Genomic DNA, 19,353 nt, shown 5'->3' on the forward strand with positions numbered 1-19,353 from the left:
AGGTCCAGAATGCATAATTTTGTTTATACTGCAGTATTCACGGTCCTTTCTTTTTCAGCGGCAACTTTTTGCTGTCTGCTTTTCCTAAACACGCAGAAATGAACAGATACTGAATTCTTTTGAGTCTTGGAAACACGGCTCCAAATTTTAAAGTAAATTTAGTAAATGCATGTATAATTATTGTCTGAATAAACCCTGCTTTTCTGTTTAAATACTGAACAGTTCCAAAAGTCCAAGATACTGTGTCACATTGTGGTCCACCAGATATATTAGGGAAGCTACTAATGATGGCAGTTTCCCTCTTTCACAGTTTCCTTCTAAAAGGCCTTGGGGATTTCATGAACACATCCATGTAGATGATGATGATGATGTTGATGTTGATGATAACAAAATGGAAATGGTTTGCAAATGTTTCTGGTAGGATGCTTTTTTCCTCTTCCCAGTCAAGCCTATAGCCCTGGCATATCTAGGTATGTTCCATAAAAATCTTAATCCAACCCTTGCTTAGCTTTGCAGGATCTGCTAATGTCAGCTACTGGAGTTGGGCATGTCTGTCCTAGAAATGTGTTTAGAGTCTAATGCCTTTGATCTTTGCCCAAGGCAAAGATTTTTTCTTCTCTTACCCACACTCAAAACACATACGCTATACTATTTATGCTCATCCTAGGAAAGTAGTTCTCCACTAAGATTAAAACAGGAAATTAAAATGGCAGAACTTTTCCTTGCTCATCATTGGGCTGGCTCAATGAGCTGGCTAAGAGAAAGTTGTACAAAAGAAGAATTGGTTAATAATTTTGTTGATAAAATATTCTAAACAAAAAGTCATCTTCACAGAATTTTCTCGTAAATAAATTAGTATGTTTCTAATAGAGAGTGGCAGCATCATCCTTGTCATAATTTTAATTAATGGCCATGAAGGATAATGTAAATGTATTTTAGAATATCAGGGTTTGAATTAGTAAATTTTGAGAAATTATGTGTAAAGTTTATTGTTTATAAATTATTGAATAAAGTCTGATTTAATATCCCTCCCCCCCAAAAAGATTCATACTTGCCTCTGCTTCTAGCCTGCGTTTTATATCTGAACTGTCAGACGAATACACCAATTAATTAAATCTCGTTCAAGCCTATCAATCTCAAGAGAGCTACCTGCATATTCACTTCTGTTGCTGTTCTTACCAATAGTTCTGGATGGGGTTGCACTGCCCCAAACAGACTCAGTGTGTAATCTGGGGGTTCTCCTGGACTCACGACTCCTGCTCAAAGAGCAGGTGGCAGTCGTGGCCAAGAGGGCCTTTGCGCAACTTCGGGTTGTGCACCAGTTACTCCCATTCCTGGTTTGAGAAGCCCTCCGAACAGTCACTCACGCCCTGGTTATCTCCCATATAGACTACTGCAATGCGCTCTACATGGGGCTACCCTTGAAGAGTATCCGGAAGCTTCAGCTGGTCCAGAATGCAGCCGTGCTGGCTATTTTTGGTGTGTCCGTAGGTCAGCACATATAACACCCTTGCTGCGCGAGCTGCACTAGCTGCACTGGGTGCCAGTTTGCTTCTGGGTCCAATTCAAGGTGTTGGTTATTACCTTTAAAGCCTTACATGGCATGGGGCCAGATTACCTGAGGGACCGTCTCATCCCCATTACATCGGCCCACCCCACCCGATCATCCAGGGCATGTTGCGGACCCCGTCCATAAGAGAATTTCATCTGGCGGGGTCCAGGAAATGGGCCTTCTCTGTAGTGGCCCCCACCCTCTGGAATATCTTGCCCCCGGAGGTGAGGCAGGCCCCCTCACTCCTGACCTTCTGGAAGGCCCTGAAGACCTGGTTCTGCCATCTCGCCTGGGGCGGGAAAGTGAATAACCATTCTTGGGGGTGGCTCACACCCTAGAGTCCCTCCCACCAGCCTGGATTTTATACCTTTCTTGGATTTTATTTATTTACTGTATTTTATTATAACTCTTTTATGTGATTTTAATGTTTATATTTTGCGCTGGATTTTACTGTAAACCGCCCAGAGTCCCTGTTTTGGGGGAGATGGACGGTGGCTAAATTTGAGCAATAAATAAATAAATGTCTTACTCATTTATTTGAAATACAGGTAGTCCTTGACTTATGACCATTCATTTAGTGACCGAAGTTACAGTGGCGCTGGAAAAAGTGACTTACAACCTGTCCTCGAACTTAGGACCATCGCTGCATTGCTGCAGTCACATGTTCAAATTTCAGGCACATGGCAACCAGCATGTATGTATGACAGTTGCAGCATCCCAAGGTCACTGGATCGCCATTTACGACCTTCCCAGCTAGCAAACTCAGTGGGGGAAGCCGGATTCACTTAATGAGCCTGGTGATTTGCTTTACCATCACGGTAAAAAAGGTGGTAAAATCAGCTGTGACTCTCCGAACAACCACCTTGCTTAGTGACAGAAGTTCTGGTCCCAATTGCGGTCCTAAGTTGAGGACTACCTATAAATACTGTGAAAGTTTTTCCAGGGTTTCTTACCAATACTTTAACTTAAAATATTGAATTATGATTTTAAACATTAATGTTGTAGGACAGATATTTCCAGACTAATTTCAAGAGCATTTTCGTATACAGACTGTATATAGGATTTACTGAGGTGAGGCTAACTTCTAGCCAATTACAGTTGTCCTTGCTTAGCAACTGCCTCATTTAGTGACCATTTGAAGTTATGACGGTGCTAAACAACAACTTAAGAAACAGTCCTTGCATTTACAACCTTCACAGCATCTCTCTGCTCTTATTTTCATTTGCTTATTTACTCCATACCAAGATGTCCTCAAAGAGAAAGAAAAAGAACCCCAGTTCAGCTGAAGGAAGTAGCAAGAAGCAAAAGAAAACTAAAATCATAAGCACAGTCATGGACACATTATTTTCACTTAGTGACTGCTTTGCTTAACGAGCAAGTTGCAGGTCCTCATTGCGGTCACTATACAAGGACTGCCTGTAGATCCATTGGTGACATAATAGCATAAACTTGCAGAAGCTAATTGAAATCAAAACACTTAGAAGGGAACAATGTAGATATTTGAAGGCATCAACTCTGGGATATTTAGAGTCATCAACTGGAAGATGGGTTGTTTATGATCTGTTGGGGAATTCACTTCTCAACGTTTGATTAGGCATTCTGTCCATAGGCGAGAAGTCCTACGTGCAAATAAAAATGCTCATTTCAGATTCTCCAATCATGCTTCAGGTTATTGTGAAGCTCTTGCAGTGTCAAAAAGTATGGAGCTAATCCCATGCATTTCTGGTATTCTTTCATAGATTCAGAAGTTAGTGGGACGATCAGGAGAAATAGGAAGCAGGAAAAAGATCATTTTTTCCCAATGTTTGAACTGATGATGGCAATGTTTACAATATTGTGGACAGAACATGTGCTCTGTTTTTAGAATACCCAGATGAATTTAAATTTCTATGCAATTTATTGTTTGAGAATTTGCACAAAATACTCTATACAGTGCCCATAAATACATTTTTTTAAATGAGTGTGTAAAGATGTGAGCGGCTAGTTCCTTTTGTTATACTCTGGATGTTAGTTTTACAATGTGTTGTTCTTGGCCAGCAAGCCAATATCTGGATCCATCTTCCCATGTGACTTAAAAGTCTAATTCTTGCAAAATCTGCAGAGTTATTATCTTAACATCTTAATGCTGCTTAGAGACTGAGGAAGTAGTCTGGTATGGGCACATATGCAGTCTAATGCCGGTACTTTGTAGTTCTGCTGAAACTTATTGTGGTGTTTCCTGACTGCTGATAACACAGTGACTGTTACATGAAATACCAAGTATGAGTTAAAACAGTGACCTTTGGTCTAGTACATGAAGTCCTGAAGTCTTCCTTGACCAACATATACTGCACTAATCAAACAGTATGCACTTTATTGACTTTGTGCTAAGTAGATGTTCCATCTGTCACCCTTAGGCCATCGTTGCTCACTCTTTCATCCACAAGTTACACTTTAGGGCAGCTTTTTGCATGTCAGTATGATGGAAGTTGTAATTCATTAAATGTAGTGGATATTCAGTTAGGGAAAGCTATTTTAAAGAGTAAGGCAACAGGAAGACTGTTATAGAAATGACATCTCAAGAATGCTTGCTTCTTGCCTCCTAATTATTGTAATTTGTTTTTAAAATTCTGCAGAATACAGTCTGTCTAAATTAACAATGTCATAATAGAAGTTATTTAAGTGTCAGTTAACCCAGATAACCTAATAGAGGTATTCATGCTTTAAAGTAGAGAACATTCTGAAATGTGTTGCCAGGAATGTGTATCTGGTTTTTCATCTTTCGATTTAAAGGTAATTCTGAAACAGGCAATTCTCAAACTGTTTTTGGAAAATCTAACTGGAACAGTTTTATAATATACCACTATGTCTCTTTTTTGGTGTTTGTGTGTTTGTGCACATCGAGGGGAACAACTGTACTGTAGTTGTAGGCAAAGTGTACTGCATTTGGAGCTGACACTGCTATATTATCTGTAGAAGTATTTTTGCATCACATATTTTCACCATGTCTCTATTTAGTGGCAACCAACTCCAAGAATGAGCATGTAAAAGATGCAGGAAAATAGTACTGTTAAGTTTTGAAGAATGTTCTCAGACAACTTGAAGATGATGTGCTAACATACATGGTGCCAGATGGTGGAATATGCTAATTGATGTCCAATCTGTTGAAAATCAGAAAATAGCCCTGCCAGAAGTTTAGAGGTCAAAAAGACAGGCTGAAAGTGTATCCAAATACTGTTTCTTAATTATCTTTCAGGCTGTAAAAAATAGCTGACAAGAGCATCTTCCCACAGTTCCCTTATTATTTTGTAAACTTTCAAAGCCAGTTCATTAAGGACATTTTTTTAAATTCAGGAGCCAGCATTCATATTAGTTTAGTGTATTGCATTGTCGATAGTTAATTTTTGGACAAGTTACTTGCTCACTAGCAAATATAGAGGAGGGAAACATGTTTTTTATACATCTTTAGAAGGTTTCAAAAGTCAAAAGATTTTTTTTTAATTGTTGAGTAGTAGCAGTTTTGATGATCCATAGGATTGCTTCATAGCTTAGCAGCGATATAAAGTGATTCCTAGAAAGTGTGTGTTGGTGGGTGCATATGTACATCAAAATATGTGAACACACTGATGAATGGGAAAGCTGTCTTCAGATTTTAGCTGGAGGCAAGGAGAGCTTCAGACTGGCCATAGACTGAAGCCATGGAGCTAAAGGAAAATTACTTATATTTGCTTCAACTCAGAACCATTTCCCTTCATGATCTGGAATCTTAAGCAGCTTGCTTTCCTTACATTCTCCAGCTGAATGTATGGAGGTCGCAGGAAAAAAAATAGGCCCAGCATCATTTTCTTTCTCTGCCTTATTTGAAGCTGTCCACGTGTCAGCTGAACTGAAGATGACTGCTGACCTGGTAAAACTGTGCATATCATCATTAGTTCTGTTGTTTATATTTTGGTATCCAGTGAAAGAAGCCTGAAAGATAAAACAAATAAGCATCATCTGTGCTTCAAATGTGATATAATAGTCAAACTATTTTCTTTCATTTACAAAAAAGAGATGTATAAACTTAAACTTATATGACCTCCATCTGGCAAGGGATGAGACAGAGTTTAGTGGATGATTTCCCCAGAAAACTTGCATTGCCCTTCCCCATACTGCATGCTTAAATTCGTGAAAGTTTGTTTTTTCATTTATTTTACAGTTATATTCTGTTTTTGCTCTGAGTGATCAAATTGGCTTACATAGGTGTCTGTACGGAATAGGTTGGGCCAATAGAGCTCCATGGTTGATTTGGACTTCAACTTGGATTTCTCCAATCTCCCAGGTCCAACATCTTGTGGGTATGCATGCATGCATCTGCATTCCAGAGGGATAAGAACGAATCGATTTTAAAATTTCTGTTTAAATGCAGCATTCTATATTTTGGCATGTGGTCATACTTCTCTGCAGAATGCATTCTTATCTTAAATAAGGTTATCAACCAATTACAGGTTAAAGTGTTTCAAAGTTAATTAAATTTTACTCCTCAGTAGCCATAATAATGTGGTGCTTGTGGATAAATAACTGTAAAGGGACCTATCCTCAATATCTTGGTACTTTTGACTTTGTTATACTTCCATCGTCAGTCAAAACCTTCAAAAACCTTTCTACTTGTTTTGATAATTTGAAAAGTCTATTTTTTTTAAAAAAATCCTATATAATTGTCATATTCAAGTTTTTAAATTAATTTAAAATCCATTAATTCAAAGTCAAAATTTAATTAAATCAATTCAAAGTTTCATACTTTGTCAGTATTTTTTCAAAATGTTACCTTTCATTTCAGTAAAAGGTACATGGAGGAAAAGAATGAAAGGAAATATAATTAATATTGAGTTCGAGCAGCTCATGATTGGATGTAGTCCCAAAGGCCCAAACATTTTACTTCAAAATGGGAAATGTGATTTCACTATTTTTAGGAGCAAAAAAAAGAATCTTATGTGTTTAAAGGACTGCAACTTTCCCATTCACTCATGAAAACCAAGCATCCAACTAGAAATCCAGCCGTCTTCCTTTTATGATATTACTGTATTTGACCACTGCAATTTTACCTATATTAAAAATATTTTTTAAAGAGTGACTGAAAGATTGGTCACCTGAGTTAGAGTACTGAAAGTACTTTTCACCCAGCCATCCCCCTTACAGCCCCCAAAACTGAACCTCTTGCCCCCCCACATTCCTGCTCTGGACTAAGCTGCCTTTTATCTGACTGCTCCCATGGCTGCATCTCAGTGCCCTGCCTCCAGAGGTTATTCCCACATACCTTTACATTATGTGTCTGTTACTCAAGTAATTTGTTCAGAAAAAATGTGTGCAGAAGAACCAGCCAAATTCAGAAATGCAGAAAAGAAAGAGATGGCGCATTCTTGCATTTGGATTATAGGAATATAGGAAAGCTCTTATGGTGTCAAACTGTTGGTCAGTCTGGCCAGATAATATCAGCATATGCTGGCAACTTTTCTGAAGGAAAATCCTGAAGAGTTTACGAACAGATAGGGATGTCCTTCTAGGAATGTGTATGAAGGGAGAAAAGAATGAAGGTTAGGATAAACTAATCAGATGGAAACGGGGAAAAAAATAGCCAAGAGTGGTGGTCTTCTGTAATCTGCCATTAGCATTAAGACTTTCTTGCTTTATATCACTTGCTTTATATCACAGCATCTGGTATGTAATGTATGAATTAAAAACTAGGCTTGGAAAATACATGCATAGACCACAACAACTAACACAATATTTTGTTAACAAAAACTGCTTATAAAATTGCAGTTGACAATATTCTCTCTTTTTTCCTGCAGCTAAAAATGGTTAATGAATTGCTTTGTTATATTTACAGGTCTCATTACAACAACTTCAAGAAAACTTGACAGAGAACAGCAAGAAGAACATATATTAGAGGTAAATTATGCTGTATTTTTGGGATATTTCCACACAAAATAATTCCGTGGGGGGGGGCTTATCTTTCCAAGATAAATACCTCTGCCCCTCTCCTGCCATTTCTCTTCCAATGCAGTAACAGATAAATTGGGGTCTAGGCAGTTCTAAGCCCTTGATCAGTTCCTCTTCAGTTCCTTTGGAGAAAAAGTTCGGGCTTAACCTTTCATTCCACATATGACTACCAAGAGGAAGATTTTTCTTCACAATACAGCTGTCCATCCTGAAGATTCCAATTACATGTATTGCAGTCTTAATTATCTGTTTATCTGTTCATTCCTTTTGGCACATCTAGTCTCTGTTCAAGGCACTCAGCCAACTTGAGTCAGTTTCATGAGGTTGAACTTTAGAGTTGGAAATCAACTTCCATTTCTTTCATGCATGCCTGCCTGGGTATGATCTGCTGTATTTGTTTCCTATCATTATGCTTCACTGTCTCCATTTACTTGGAACAGGAGAGCCTGCTATTGCTGGGATCCCAGTGAAAACCCCTGCAAATTCAATTTCCCTTGTGAAACAGCAATCCAGCATTGAGCTGTTACTATGCATTACATTAAACAAAAATATTCTGTGCCATTCTTTACTGAATTGTGCAGAGCCACACCGATCCTGACAATTCGATGAAGCCCACTCACTCAGTCAGCTGTTCACAGACCTGATCAGCAAGAGATTAACATTGCAATTCATCAAATACCATTGGCTGCTTTCTTTTGTTTTCACAGTTAAACAAAGTAAAGCTGTACTGCTCTAGGAGCCAGAGGAAAATCTTTGATAATCACCAAAAACATAACAAGGATTTCAAATTAATAAACAAACAAACAAATAAATATTTTTAAAAATGAATATATTAAAAAGGTACATGATTTCACATGGGAAGTTTAAAGACAAAATTATACCAACCATCCAGAGGCACTTTAAAATTTGTCAAAATATGTTACAGGTAGTCCTTGCTTAATGACCACAGTTGGGACCAGAATTTTGGTTGCTAAGTGAAGCAGTCCGTAAATGAATCCAACCCGATTTCACAGCCATTTTTGTGGTGGTCATTAAGTGAGCCACATTCCCCATTTATTTACTTGCCAGAAGCTGGCAGAGAAGGTTGAAAATGGCAGTCATATGACCTGCAGTTATCATAAACGCAAACCAGTTGCCAAGTGCCCAAACCATGATTATGTGACCGCAGGGATGCTGTGATGGTCGTAAGTGTGAGGACTTGTCCTAACTACCAGGAAACACACTGAGACAATGACTTGGTCTCTAATATTTATTACTAGTACTTAACAAGAATCCTAACAAACTGAAGAAGCGTGGGAAAAACCCAGACATATAAACCCCAAGGGTTAAGGCGGTCCCGATCTGTGTCTCTTTGAATGGCTGAACAGTTCCTCAGTGCTACGCATGCGCTTGACAGTCTGGGTGGGAGCCCCCTGCTCGCCATCCTTATTCATGACAGGACTGGTTGTAAGCCATTTTTCAGCACCATCACGTCTGAACCATCACTAAACAAATGGTTTAGTGAGGACTACCGGTAATTTAGAGATATCACTTATATAGCATTCCCCAGCCTGAAACTTTTCAGGTATGTTTGTTTAGTTATTTATATATTATCCCAGCAACTCTGGATAGTTCACAGATAAAAACAGAACAGAACAATAAAATAATTCAGTGATAAGAACAAAGAAAAGATGGCACAAACCAGACAACAACCAAAGAACACCCAGTTCTTTTTTTCCCAGTCCTGCTTCCTATGATTCTTTAACTGGAGGTATTAGCATCTGAACTCATCCCTTGCATCTTCGTCGAATCTTGACAGTGGCCTAGCTATTCCTTTTAAATCTTTCTTCTTTTCTTTTCTTCACTTCCTTCTACAACCACTGAAGTGAATTAAAAAAGAAAGAAAACAATGATATTGAATGATGTTGGTGATAATAAAGCAATCAAGCTGTTTCCCCTCTGTTTCCATAGTGTGGGCATTTCTCTTGCACCATTGGATAATAAAATGAGACATGACATAAATGGCTATCTGTTAAAAATATGTTAGTGCAGCTTTAAATATATATGTGTGTGTGTGTGTTTGGCAGATAAGCAGGAATTCTCCCAGTTATTCAGTTTCTTCTCTTATTTGTCCCTTATTGGTAGGCCAGTTGTCTTCTTTTGATTCTCATATACCTATTCATTTGGACTCAGACACTATTTTAAATAAGAATGCCGGTAAGTAGAGGTTTTGAAGACAGTCATATAGCTGAGCAGTGCCATGACTTTCACATGGGATTTTTCGTCCTTGGAAAGCTTTCTCTGTGGTGTATTTAAACAGTCATATCCACCCAGCCTCCCCCACTGTATTCTGGCAAAACGACCTGGGTATAGTGACATAATCCAGACGGTTGATGCAGAAATTAGGGAAAAGGTAAATCTAGTAAGACTCACAGTCTTGTCATGTATTAGAGATGTTGACATTTGCCCCCAAGAATTTGTTATGATTTCATAAGAGAAACCAAAAGATATATTATAGGCTATACTTTAAAGAATGCTTTTATTTTTAAGGTCCCCATAAATTTAGGAGTTTTGTAGCCCCTTCTGCATTTCTATCCTTTTGCTTTTTTGGAATACAGCTTTTGGCACCCACACAAAAGTTATAGCCCTTCGTACAGTTGTATACTTTGTTCTAATCAAAATTATTAAGAACAATGATCATTGTATTGATTCTTTTTTGTTTCTTAAGTTAAAGTTATATTTTCTTGAGTTCGCTTATATCAGGAAATAATGATTTGTCCTAAATTTGTGTTTCCTTTTATTCTGCATAAAGTTTGAGGTGTGAGAAATTACATGGAAAATTGTCTAAATTAGTCTTCAAGGCTGACAAAGTGCTTTAGCACAAAATTTTGAAAGAAAATCTCATGTGCTAGTTTTATAATAGACTTCGGCAATTTTTTTTACTATCTTTTTCTTTTTGCAAATGATGAACTGTGAATTAGTTTATTTTCAGCTGTACTGATTATTTTCTCCACTCTTTCTCCTCTTCACTTACTTTCCATTGTTGATCTGAGAAGGGAATATTGTACAAATTAATAGCATCTTGATTTGGGTGTGGCTGCATATGAAATAAGGAAAATTATTAGGTCATTTTTATAAATATAAAATCAGACCGATAATATCTTTGCTTTATGTTGTTATAAGAAAAAACATTTTGGGATTAAGTCTGAATTATTCGCAGAATGGTGGCAGTATTACAAGCAGCTTGAGCCAAAAGCTGTGCATCTGGCTAATTAATTTAGCATTACAGTTTTGACCAGATGGACTAGCAAGTTTATTTCTTATTCACTATTAACATTTATCCTACATTTCACTCCTGTTTGCATTGAAACAAAAATCTTTTGCAATTTACTTCCTGTTCGTATTTTCTTGGATTATACACCAATCTTTATACAGTGTCTTTTAAATCCAGTAAGTACATACATATGTATAATTATATTCAGTGTATCTTGGAATACATGATTTCTCCCTGTATAGCATTTGAAATAAACAAGCATACATATATACATACATACATACATACATATTTTGTATGAACTTAGTTATACCTCCAGACCGTTCTAAACATGTTGTCTCAGAGACCCAAGCCAGCTGCATTCAGTGGGACATACTTTTAGTTAGTTTGCATTGGATTGCAGATGTAGTTCCTAAACAACTCTGCTTGCTGCTTTAACAATAAACAATTTGTTGTTGTTCTGTTGTACACCAAATGCTGTTACAATCATATTCTGGCCATTTGTGGTAGAACATCCCAGGCCAGTTGGTTTACTTCTTACAGCAGTTTCTGAGTGTTAGTAATAACACATTCACATCCCTGCTCAGCCATAAAATCTATAGGTGGTCTTGGACAAGGAATGTTCATTCTGCTTACTGTTTCTCAAAGAAACGTATTTCGGGAGTGGATCACTGCAGATCTTTGGGAAGGGTGTGGTAGAAATTTGCTGAATGTTCAAGTAGTAACATAGTAGATCCATTTAGCAGATGGTCTTCATGCACATATATTTCTCCATTCCCTTTTCTCATTTGTTCATGAGGGCACATCTTTTTCTTTTTTAACAGAAATAGGCCTTAACAAAGAATGTTGTTTTTCAGCATCACTTTTGTACATTTTGACTCCCCCCCCCTTTTAAATAAATTCACACGTGTCTACACTCTTACCTGTTTACAAGTGCAGATATCTTTTCTCTTGCAAGTTCAGTCTGATATTTCCTACTCCTTTGCTCGTGGCTCTAAAAAACCAGCATCTTAAGGCATTTTATCTAGACTTCATGACAATGAAATACCTTTCATTTTATCCTTCCCCTGTGACCCCTTTGTTGATGTAAAATTCCATTCTTGAAAATCAGGGATTTTGCAGAGAAATCTAGAATGTGGTACAGAAAGCTACACAATGTAGAGTATGAAGAAAGCTTTTACAAGCAAGTTCCTTATCTTTGCCCACTACTTTTTTTCTTAAGGTCAAAAGTATGGCAAATGCTCTGTTAGAAGAGTAATATACCTGCCTTAGAAATATTTAGGCAAAAAGTTTCAATATATATTATAAAGGTAGCATATCAGAAGCAATTTTGCACATATAACAATATTTTTAAAAAGCAGTAGGAACCTTAAAAGTCTTCTACTAACAGTATTTTTCTCCTGCTGCTGGTGGTGTTGCATAGAATATTAAATACTTACATCTGAGATCATTCAGCCATTCTCTTTTATTTTTTTATGGCCAATTGGACTCTGTATTACTTTAATTTCTCTGGTGGGTTGGCCAAAGTAACGCTTAATAATAGCCAATTCATTCTCCATCAGTTTCAAGTAACAAGTGTCATTACTTAACTTAGAAATTCTACGCATTGAAAGGTACATTAAAGAACAAGAATACAAGATTGACTTGACTGAGTATGGTAGAGGTTGTAAAGATACATATGAAGATGTTTAAAAGACTCATAGAATATATATTAGCGTTTAAGGTAGTGCAAAGTTGAAAGACAGATACAAACCTATCATAACTTTATGTGTTCCTTTAAGTTGGATTTTAACGCTATTCAGATATGCTTAACTTCCTTAATTGTAGATACCAACCCAGTCATTAAGCAGGAAAGTTCAAGCATGCTTTGTTATAGATTTGTTTTATGGCTATGATCCTCAGCTTAGATAACATACAAACCTTGACTGGTGATTTAGTTGCTGGGGATGACGGTAAGTATTGAAAGTGTGCACTTTTACATTAACTAAGCTTTAGGGATTAATAATGTACTTTTTTACAAACAGCCAAAGAAATTGGCATTCTGCTAAATCAAAATAACATTTCACCAAAATAATTCACCAAGAAATGCCAACAACTGGAGAGGGTTCAATCATTTACTGGTCCAAAATTAGCAGGTTAGAGTGAGTTACTACTCTCTAGCACCAGAACAGACCAAGAGCTACATGGTTACATGGATCTTATATAGAATGTTGATCCAAGACAGTTTAAGCATACATAATACACCACACATATACATCACAAATACAAAAAAGATTGTTTTACAACTGATTAGGGAGCCACAAAGGGAAACACCAGTATCTTTCATAGTGTGAAAACTTTACAGACACATTCCTAGAAAGGAAATGTAATAACTTTGATGTATAAGTTGAGCCAAGGTCCTAATTGTTATTTTAACAGACTGATCTTGTGTTTGCAGCAGGAAAGAAAAAGAGTCATGGTTATATAAGTTCTTGAATGTTCAAGGAAGGCGTGAATTCCTTAATTAATCACTGATAAGCATAGTTTGGTGCAATTATAAACATTCTATAGCATGGATGTTCATGAGAGGTACAGCAAGGAACATACTGTATAAATAAAAAACACACACACAACTTACATTCATATAAATAAGCATAAGCATGAAGATATAGTTGATTCAACCTTATTCCATCCCACCACAGAAATGACAACTTCAGTACAGTTCTGTTGAGTTGCATAGGATCTTTTCACATGAAATGAATAATATTGGATGTGTGTATGTGTACAGGTACATATGTGTGTGTGTGTGTATATGTGTGTGTGTGTGTGTATGAAATATAATAATCATACAAAATGTTTGTAAATGTGCAGAAGGACTTAAATGTGTAAGACTCTTGCAAGTTCTGTAACTACTGAGATTTTTTAAAATGGATTTGCAGATTTTGGATCAGAATCTAACATCACTTCCGGTGCCTTCTTGGGTTGCCTGTATAACACCATTGCTGGGTTTCCAGTTTCTTTGCAGGTATAATTCAAGGTGTTGGTTATCACCTTTAAAGCCCTGCATGGCCCGGGGCCAGGTTATTTGCAGAATGACCTCTCCTTGAGCTGGCTTCCGGCTCCATTGGGGCAGATGGATGGGTGCTATCTAGTGGGGCCTCGGCAGTGTGCCTTCTAGGTAGCAACCCCTGCCCTGTGAAGCACCCTTCTCCATGCAATCTGGCAGGCCCCCACCCTTCTAGCTGGCTTTCCCCCAGGCATTGGGATAAGGGGAAGCTGGAGCCCAGTGATTGTGATTTTTATGTACTGGGAAGTTTTGTTTCAGGGCATCAGGAATTATTTTCTGGAGGTTGATTTTTGTAGATTCTTTGGTGTTCTTGTTGGGATGAACTGCCCAGATTTATGGCATATAAGATGGCTGGCCCTATAAATAAATAAATCACTTTAAAAATGTCTTGTTTTCTCTCTGTTTCTAGATCCATCACAGCTGAATATAGCTTCTAGCCCTAATATTTGTTAAACAACATATTTTGAACATCAAAACTATACTTAATATAAGCACCATTTAAAGACAGTATTTAATTATTTTCCCAGTACTTTCAGTAAAGTGACTCATGTTTTCCATTTTGATACATAGGCAATTATAAATACTTCAGAGGTTGATTATATTAGGTATTGTTGGCAAAGATAGTCACATTTTTATCCACTTTTCAAAATATCCAGACATTACAGCCAAAAGCCATATTGGAAGTTCTAAAGTGGGAAAATAAAGCAGGTGTCATAGTCTGCTTTGACTTGTAATGAAGAAGAAATATTAATTATAATGAATTGTTTATTGTCCGATGTAGGTAACTGTGACAGACAATGGTACACCAGCAAAATCAACTCTTGCCCGTGTCATTGTGAAAATTTTAGATGAAAATGATAATCGGCCTCAGTTCTTGCAAAAATTCTATCAAATCAAACTGCCCGAGCGCGAGAAACCAGAGAGAGAAAGAACGGCAAGAAAGGAACCAATCTACCGTGTGGTAGCTGCAGACAAAGATGAAGGTCCCAACGCAGAAATATCTTACAAAATTGAGGAGGGTAATGAGCACGGCAAATTTTTTATTGACCCAATAACTGGTGTTGTCTCATCTAAGAAATATTCTGGAGCTGGAGAATACGACATTCTTACAGTAAGTTTGGACTTGAGTTCCATGTCCTTGTATGCTGTCAGTGCCTTTCCATTTTTATACAGCACTGTCATTATTGCCTAGCTGGAAAATAGTATAAAGTACTGGAAAATCTGTAAATTGATTGCAAACTAAACAATCTTTACTTTTTCAAAATATAAAGGGAGGAATGTTCTCTTTTTTGAAAAAATAATTTAAAAACTGAAATGTTTAAAATGTTCTAGGTAATTTTTTTAAAAGAACAGTCTCTTAGCCGGGATCCAGAGGTTCATTGTGAAAGGGTTGTGCTTCCATACAGATGCATATCCATTTTAAACAATTTGAAAATTGTTTTTCCCCATATGCATGGAGAGGTGTTGCACAGGAAAAACAGGTCATAAGCTTCAGTTTAATGTATCTGAGAATAAGTCCCACTAGAGTCAGTAACAAGTTTGAATAGGTCTGAACAGAATTGTACTGAAAGTTCTCTTGCAATTACAAAACTTCCTGGTTCATGACTTCTCCTGGTTGTGGTCTTGGCCATTTTATTCCAGTTTCTCTGTGTTGTATGAAACCTATTTTCCTCTATACATTTAAAATAGATAACACTCTTATATTCTTAGATCAAGGCTGTGGATAATGGTCGGCCACAAAAGTCATCAACAGCCCGTCTTCATATAGAATGGATCCCAAAACCCACTCCATCCTCTGTGCCCATCTCATTTGAAGAATCGTATTTTTCATTTACGGTCATGGAAAGTGATCCAGTAGCTCACATGATTGGTGTAATAGGTGTTGAGCCATTGGGCACTCCACTCTGGTTTGATATTACGGGTAAGAGTAATTTAGAATTTTTCACTGTGTGTTCTTGATTATCTCTTCAGATGTTCTAGCTGCAAAGTGAAAAAGAAATGTGGGAAGGATTTAATTAAATATTTGCTACTTTTAATGAGTAAAGAGAGTCTGAGTTTGATGTTTGTTTCAGTTTTTTCATAAACAAAGTAGTAATCTAGCATTCAGTGTTCCAAAAGGAAAAAGTAATAGTACTCCCTTGTTTAATCAATTCAATAAAAAGGATAACTAGGGATAGTTCTTTGAATACATTATTAAACAATCAGGGCTGATTTGGCCATACCAATCACACATACTTTGGCTCCCTTCATCACAGTGAAGTTCTCACATCACAGATGTTCTACTTAAATTTCTGAAGAGGTCTGTAGAAAGCATGTTGTTAGACTCCTTTTGCATAGTGGTAGGACCACCATAAAGCTCTGATAACATCTAGTGGTGGCAAAAATTGGAAAATCTGAGAAGGGCTGAATGCTTTTCCACAGAACTCAGCTAATGAAAATCTAACTGGCTACAGAAACATCTCTCCCTTTCCTGTCAAAATGACTATTAACCAGGGCAGATTTTCCCTAATACACTCTGTTGTGGAAATGTGTTATTTCCAAGTCCAAATACTTCTAACAAAGGCATAATTCATGGGTAACATGGAAGTTTTAGCCCAGGAGAGAGGCTTGATCCAATGTATTCTAAAACCACATACAGACAAGATCAATAGTAAAAAGTAGGAGAAAGTTGCATTGAACCTAGAGAGTAAATGTGAGTGTATTCCCAGAATTTGTATCCAAGAATGGAAGGCATCTTGATGCTTCATTATTTCCATTTGATGGCTGCTGCCAGGAAGCATGAGTAACAAACTCACATGTCTGTGTCTTTGGGATTTTTTTTTTCCTTGCCAAAGATCTGAACATCTTAAAAACAAAGAACAAACACTGACTTCTAGAACTCACTTATTAAGAGCAGAACATGCCAGAATAGAATGCTTGGTTTGCACTCTGTGAGATCTATAGAGTTGTTAGAGAAGAGCCAGTTGGAATGATTGATCAGTATACATCTGCTGGTTCATAGATGAGAATTCCTATTTGCATGAAATGCTGCTGTTGTATAGATAATGAAACAAACTGATTGGGATAGCGCGGTTACTTCAAGTTTCTTGACTATTACTGAAAGCATGAATCAATTTGATTGACATTTTCTGTGTTTGCTTCGTATTTTTCTCTTTTTGGCTGTATCAGGTGACAAAGTTGCTAGTGAAGTTTTTTACATCTTTCAAATGGCTTCTGTAATAGAAGGTATCTGCTGAGATCACATAATGGCTGGTCAGATTATGAGATCTCCAGTAAAAACATTCTGATGTAGAATATTTTGTATTGTTCATAGCTTTCTAGCTCACAATAAATGCCCATGGGTTGTGTCTGTTGTTGTATCATCTCCAGAGCAATGTACTGCACAAGCAATTCAGATAAAATATATGCTGTTCTGCTGTAGCCCTGTTTGTGTTTTGCAACAGTTAGAAGCTTTATCCCGCTTTTAGAGTTTGGCAATCTAGAAATTCAGCAGCATTGAATAGCTTGTAATAAGGCAGCATCCTGCCCATTATTCTGACTGATGTGTCTTCAGGGCAGAAACAGTATCTAAAATAAAATTTGTTCTAATTTTAGGGAATACAAATATACAAATGTAATTGTAAACATAACTTGAAATTAGATGCCTTTAAAATCTATGACACCTTCTTCCAAGTATGTAAGAAATGTACAGTTATTTTGAAAGAAGTATAGCTCAAGAATGAATGATAAAGTCTGTTTAATATTTTTTTAAAAAAAATATGAATATATGCACCATAATTTGAGGGTTTCCAATTCACTATCTGTAGTGAATTGGAAATAGGCAAATTATTTCTTATTTGGATATATTTTATCTAAAATTGAGAATCAATAAAATTGAATGACCAGCATTTATTACAGCTAACTAATATTTGTTTTAATTGTTATCATGTTCAGTAAATACAGTAGCATGACTGTTGCTGCAGAGTGGATTCACCCACGATAACTATATCATGCCCAGAATTGATCTAAGGAAAAAGAAGATGGTGGGTGGGATCTTCTCTTGTTTATTTTTGTTTTAACCCAGAAGCCTTTGGAAGAATTCTAGCTGTAGGAATATAGCAGGGTGAGTCAGATCTGTTTGATTTTTAATGCATAGTTGTGAGTGAAATAGATATTTCAAATAGCTGCTCCTAGTGGCAATCTGTTGCATTACAATAAGGTTACCAATTGGGTGTTTCAGAGTTGATTTTTAAAAATTTGATTTAAACGTGAGAGCAAAGAGTATTCTATGTTACAACAAATCTGGGTTTTATGAACTTACATCTTGTGCGATTTCTTGGAGCAGGTGGCAACTCTGACAGCCTCTTCGATGTGGACAAGGGCACAGGAACCATAGTTATCGCTAAACCTCTTGATGCAGAAGAGAAATCAAATTACAATTTGACAGTAGAAGCAACAGATGGAACTAGGACTATTGGCACTCAGGTAATGGAATTTCTAATGAAGTGTTTATAGAAATCAGAATTTGTAGCTGGTTGTGTGTGTGTGCGCGTGCGCGTGCGCACGCTCTGTCTCCCTGGGGCAGAATTACATAAAGTATAAATTAGAGTAACTTCAGTTGGAAAAAAAGGGGAGCTCCATATGAACAGAGTACAATAGCTCTAATGTTCCATAACCCTAGGGGAGAAGATTCTGTGTAAGTATGTAAGTGCACTTTGTGTCAGCTTTAAAATAAGAGTGTTCTACCATTAGTTGAATAAATGAGAACCAGAAGCTAGACAAAACTACAATTCACATAGGAAAGGAAAAAGTACAATATCAGTAATAAAATACTACAATACACATACAAACACACAGATCCAGTGAAAATAATCACTTCTGAGGTGAAACAATCTTGCTTTGAAGTATGGGTTAATCTTGGTCTTACAAATAATAATGAGAAATTAGGCTTCTTACTCGCTGCTAGATCCTTCCCCAAAAGTAAGTTGCACCCGTTTATGTGTCTCAATTGTACATAGTAATATTATATTTTTGTTTGCATATATAATTCATTTAAATTAAAACTCAAAATAAACCCACAACAGTTGTATTATATGAAGTATCCCAATGATTAAAGACCTGCTGAAGGTGATGTCTGTTAAAAATAAAATGGCTGTGAACATAAGTTCTACGCTGAGGCCACCTGAAACAGTTTTCACATGACAGCAGTTCCCCATACAATTTGGAAGCACAAGTTTGAGGAAGACTGTATGACATAAAGCAGTTTGAATAAACTTAACTGTCACAGATGAAATGATTAAAGAACAAGTTTGGTAACTGGATAAAGATTAGAAAGCAGAAAAGAAAAGACAATTATTATCAGTCGCACACTGTTCTTTGGAATAGGCAGGCCAGCCTCTATCTCTCACTCTTCCCTAGACAGAAGGAGAAAGAGAAGGAGAAGGTATGCATGGTATGATGAAAGTAAATAGAAGGTTTTCCCCCTTTCTCTAAAACTTGGTCATCCGGTGAAGCTAACTGGTTTTGGGAGGTTGAGGGGGCCTTGACATATTGTTAAACTGTGGA

General features: G+C 36.9%; 1 protein-coding gene across 3 annotated transcripts in view; it reads left to right on the top strand.

Annotated features, from left to right (window-relative positions):
- Window positions 1-19,353, top strand: part of FAT1 (FAT atypical cadherin 1) — a 116,658-nt gene that overhangs the window by 46,693 nt on the left and 50,612 nt on the right. For 2 of the 3 annotated variants that reach the window (XM_063310202.1, XM_063310201.1), the window contains exons 3-6: window positions 7,398-7,459; window positions 14,591-14,920; window positions 15,520-15,730; window positions 18,134-18,273. In XM_063310202.1, coding sequence (XP_063166272.1) covers window positions 7,398-7,459; window positions 14,591-14,920; window positions 15,520-15,730; window positions 18,134-18,273 — 743 coding nt within the window. Of the gene's footprint in view, window positions 1-7,397; window positions 7,460-14,590; window positions 14,921-15,519; window positions 15,731-18,133; window positions 18,318-19,353 lie in introns of those variants that run through there. The other variant, XM_063310200.1, reaches the window with a different exon arrangement.

The sequence above is a fragment of the Candoia aspera genome, chromosome 8, assembly GCF_035149785.1.
Source record: "Candoia aspera isolate rCanAsp1 chromosome 8, rCanAsp1.hap2, whole genome shotgun sequence".
Classification (NCBI taxonomy): Eukaryota; Metazoa; Chordata; class Lepidosauria; order Squamata; family Boidae; genus Candoia; species Candoia aspera.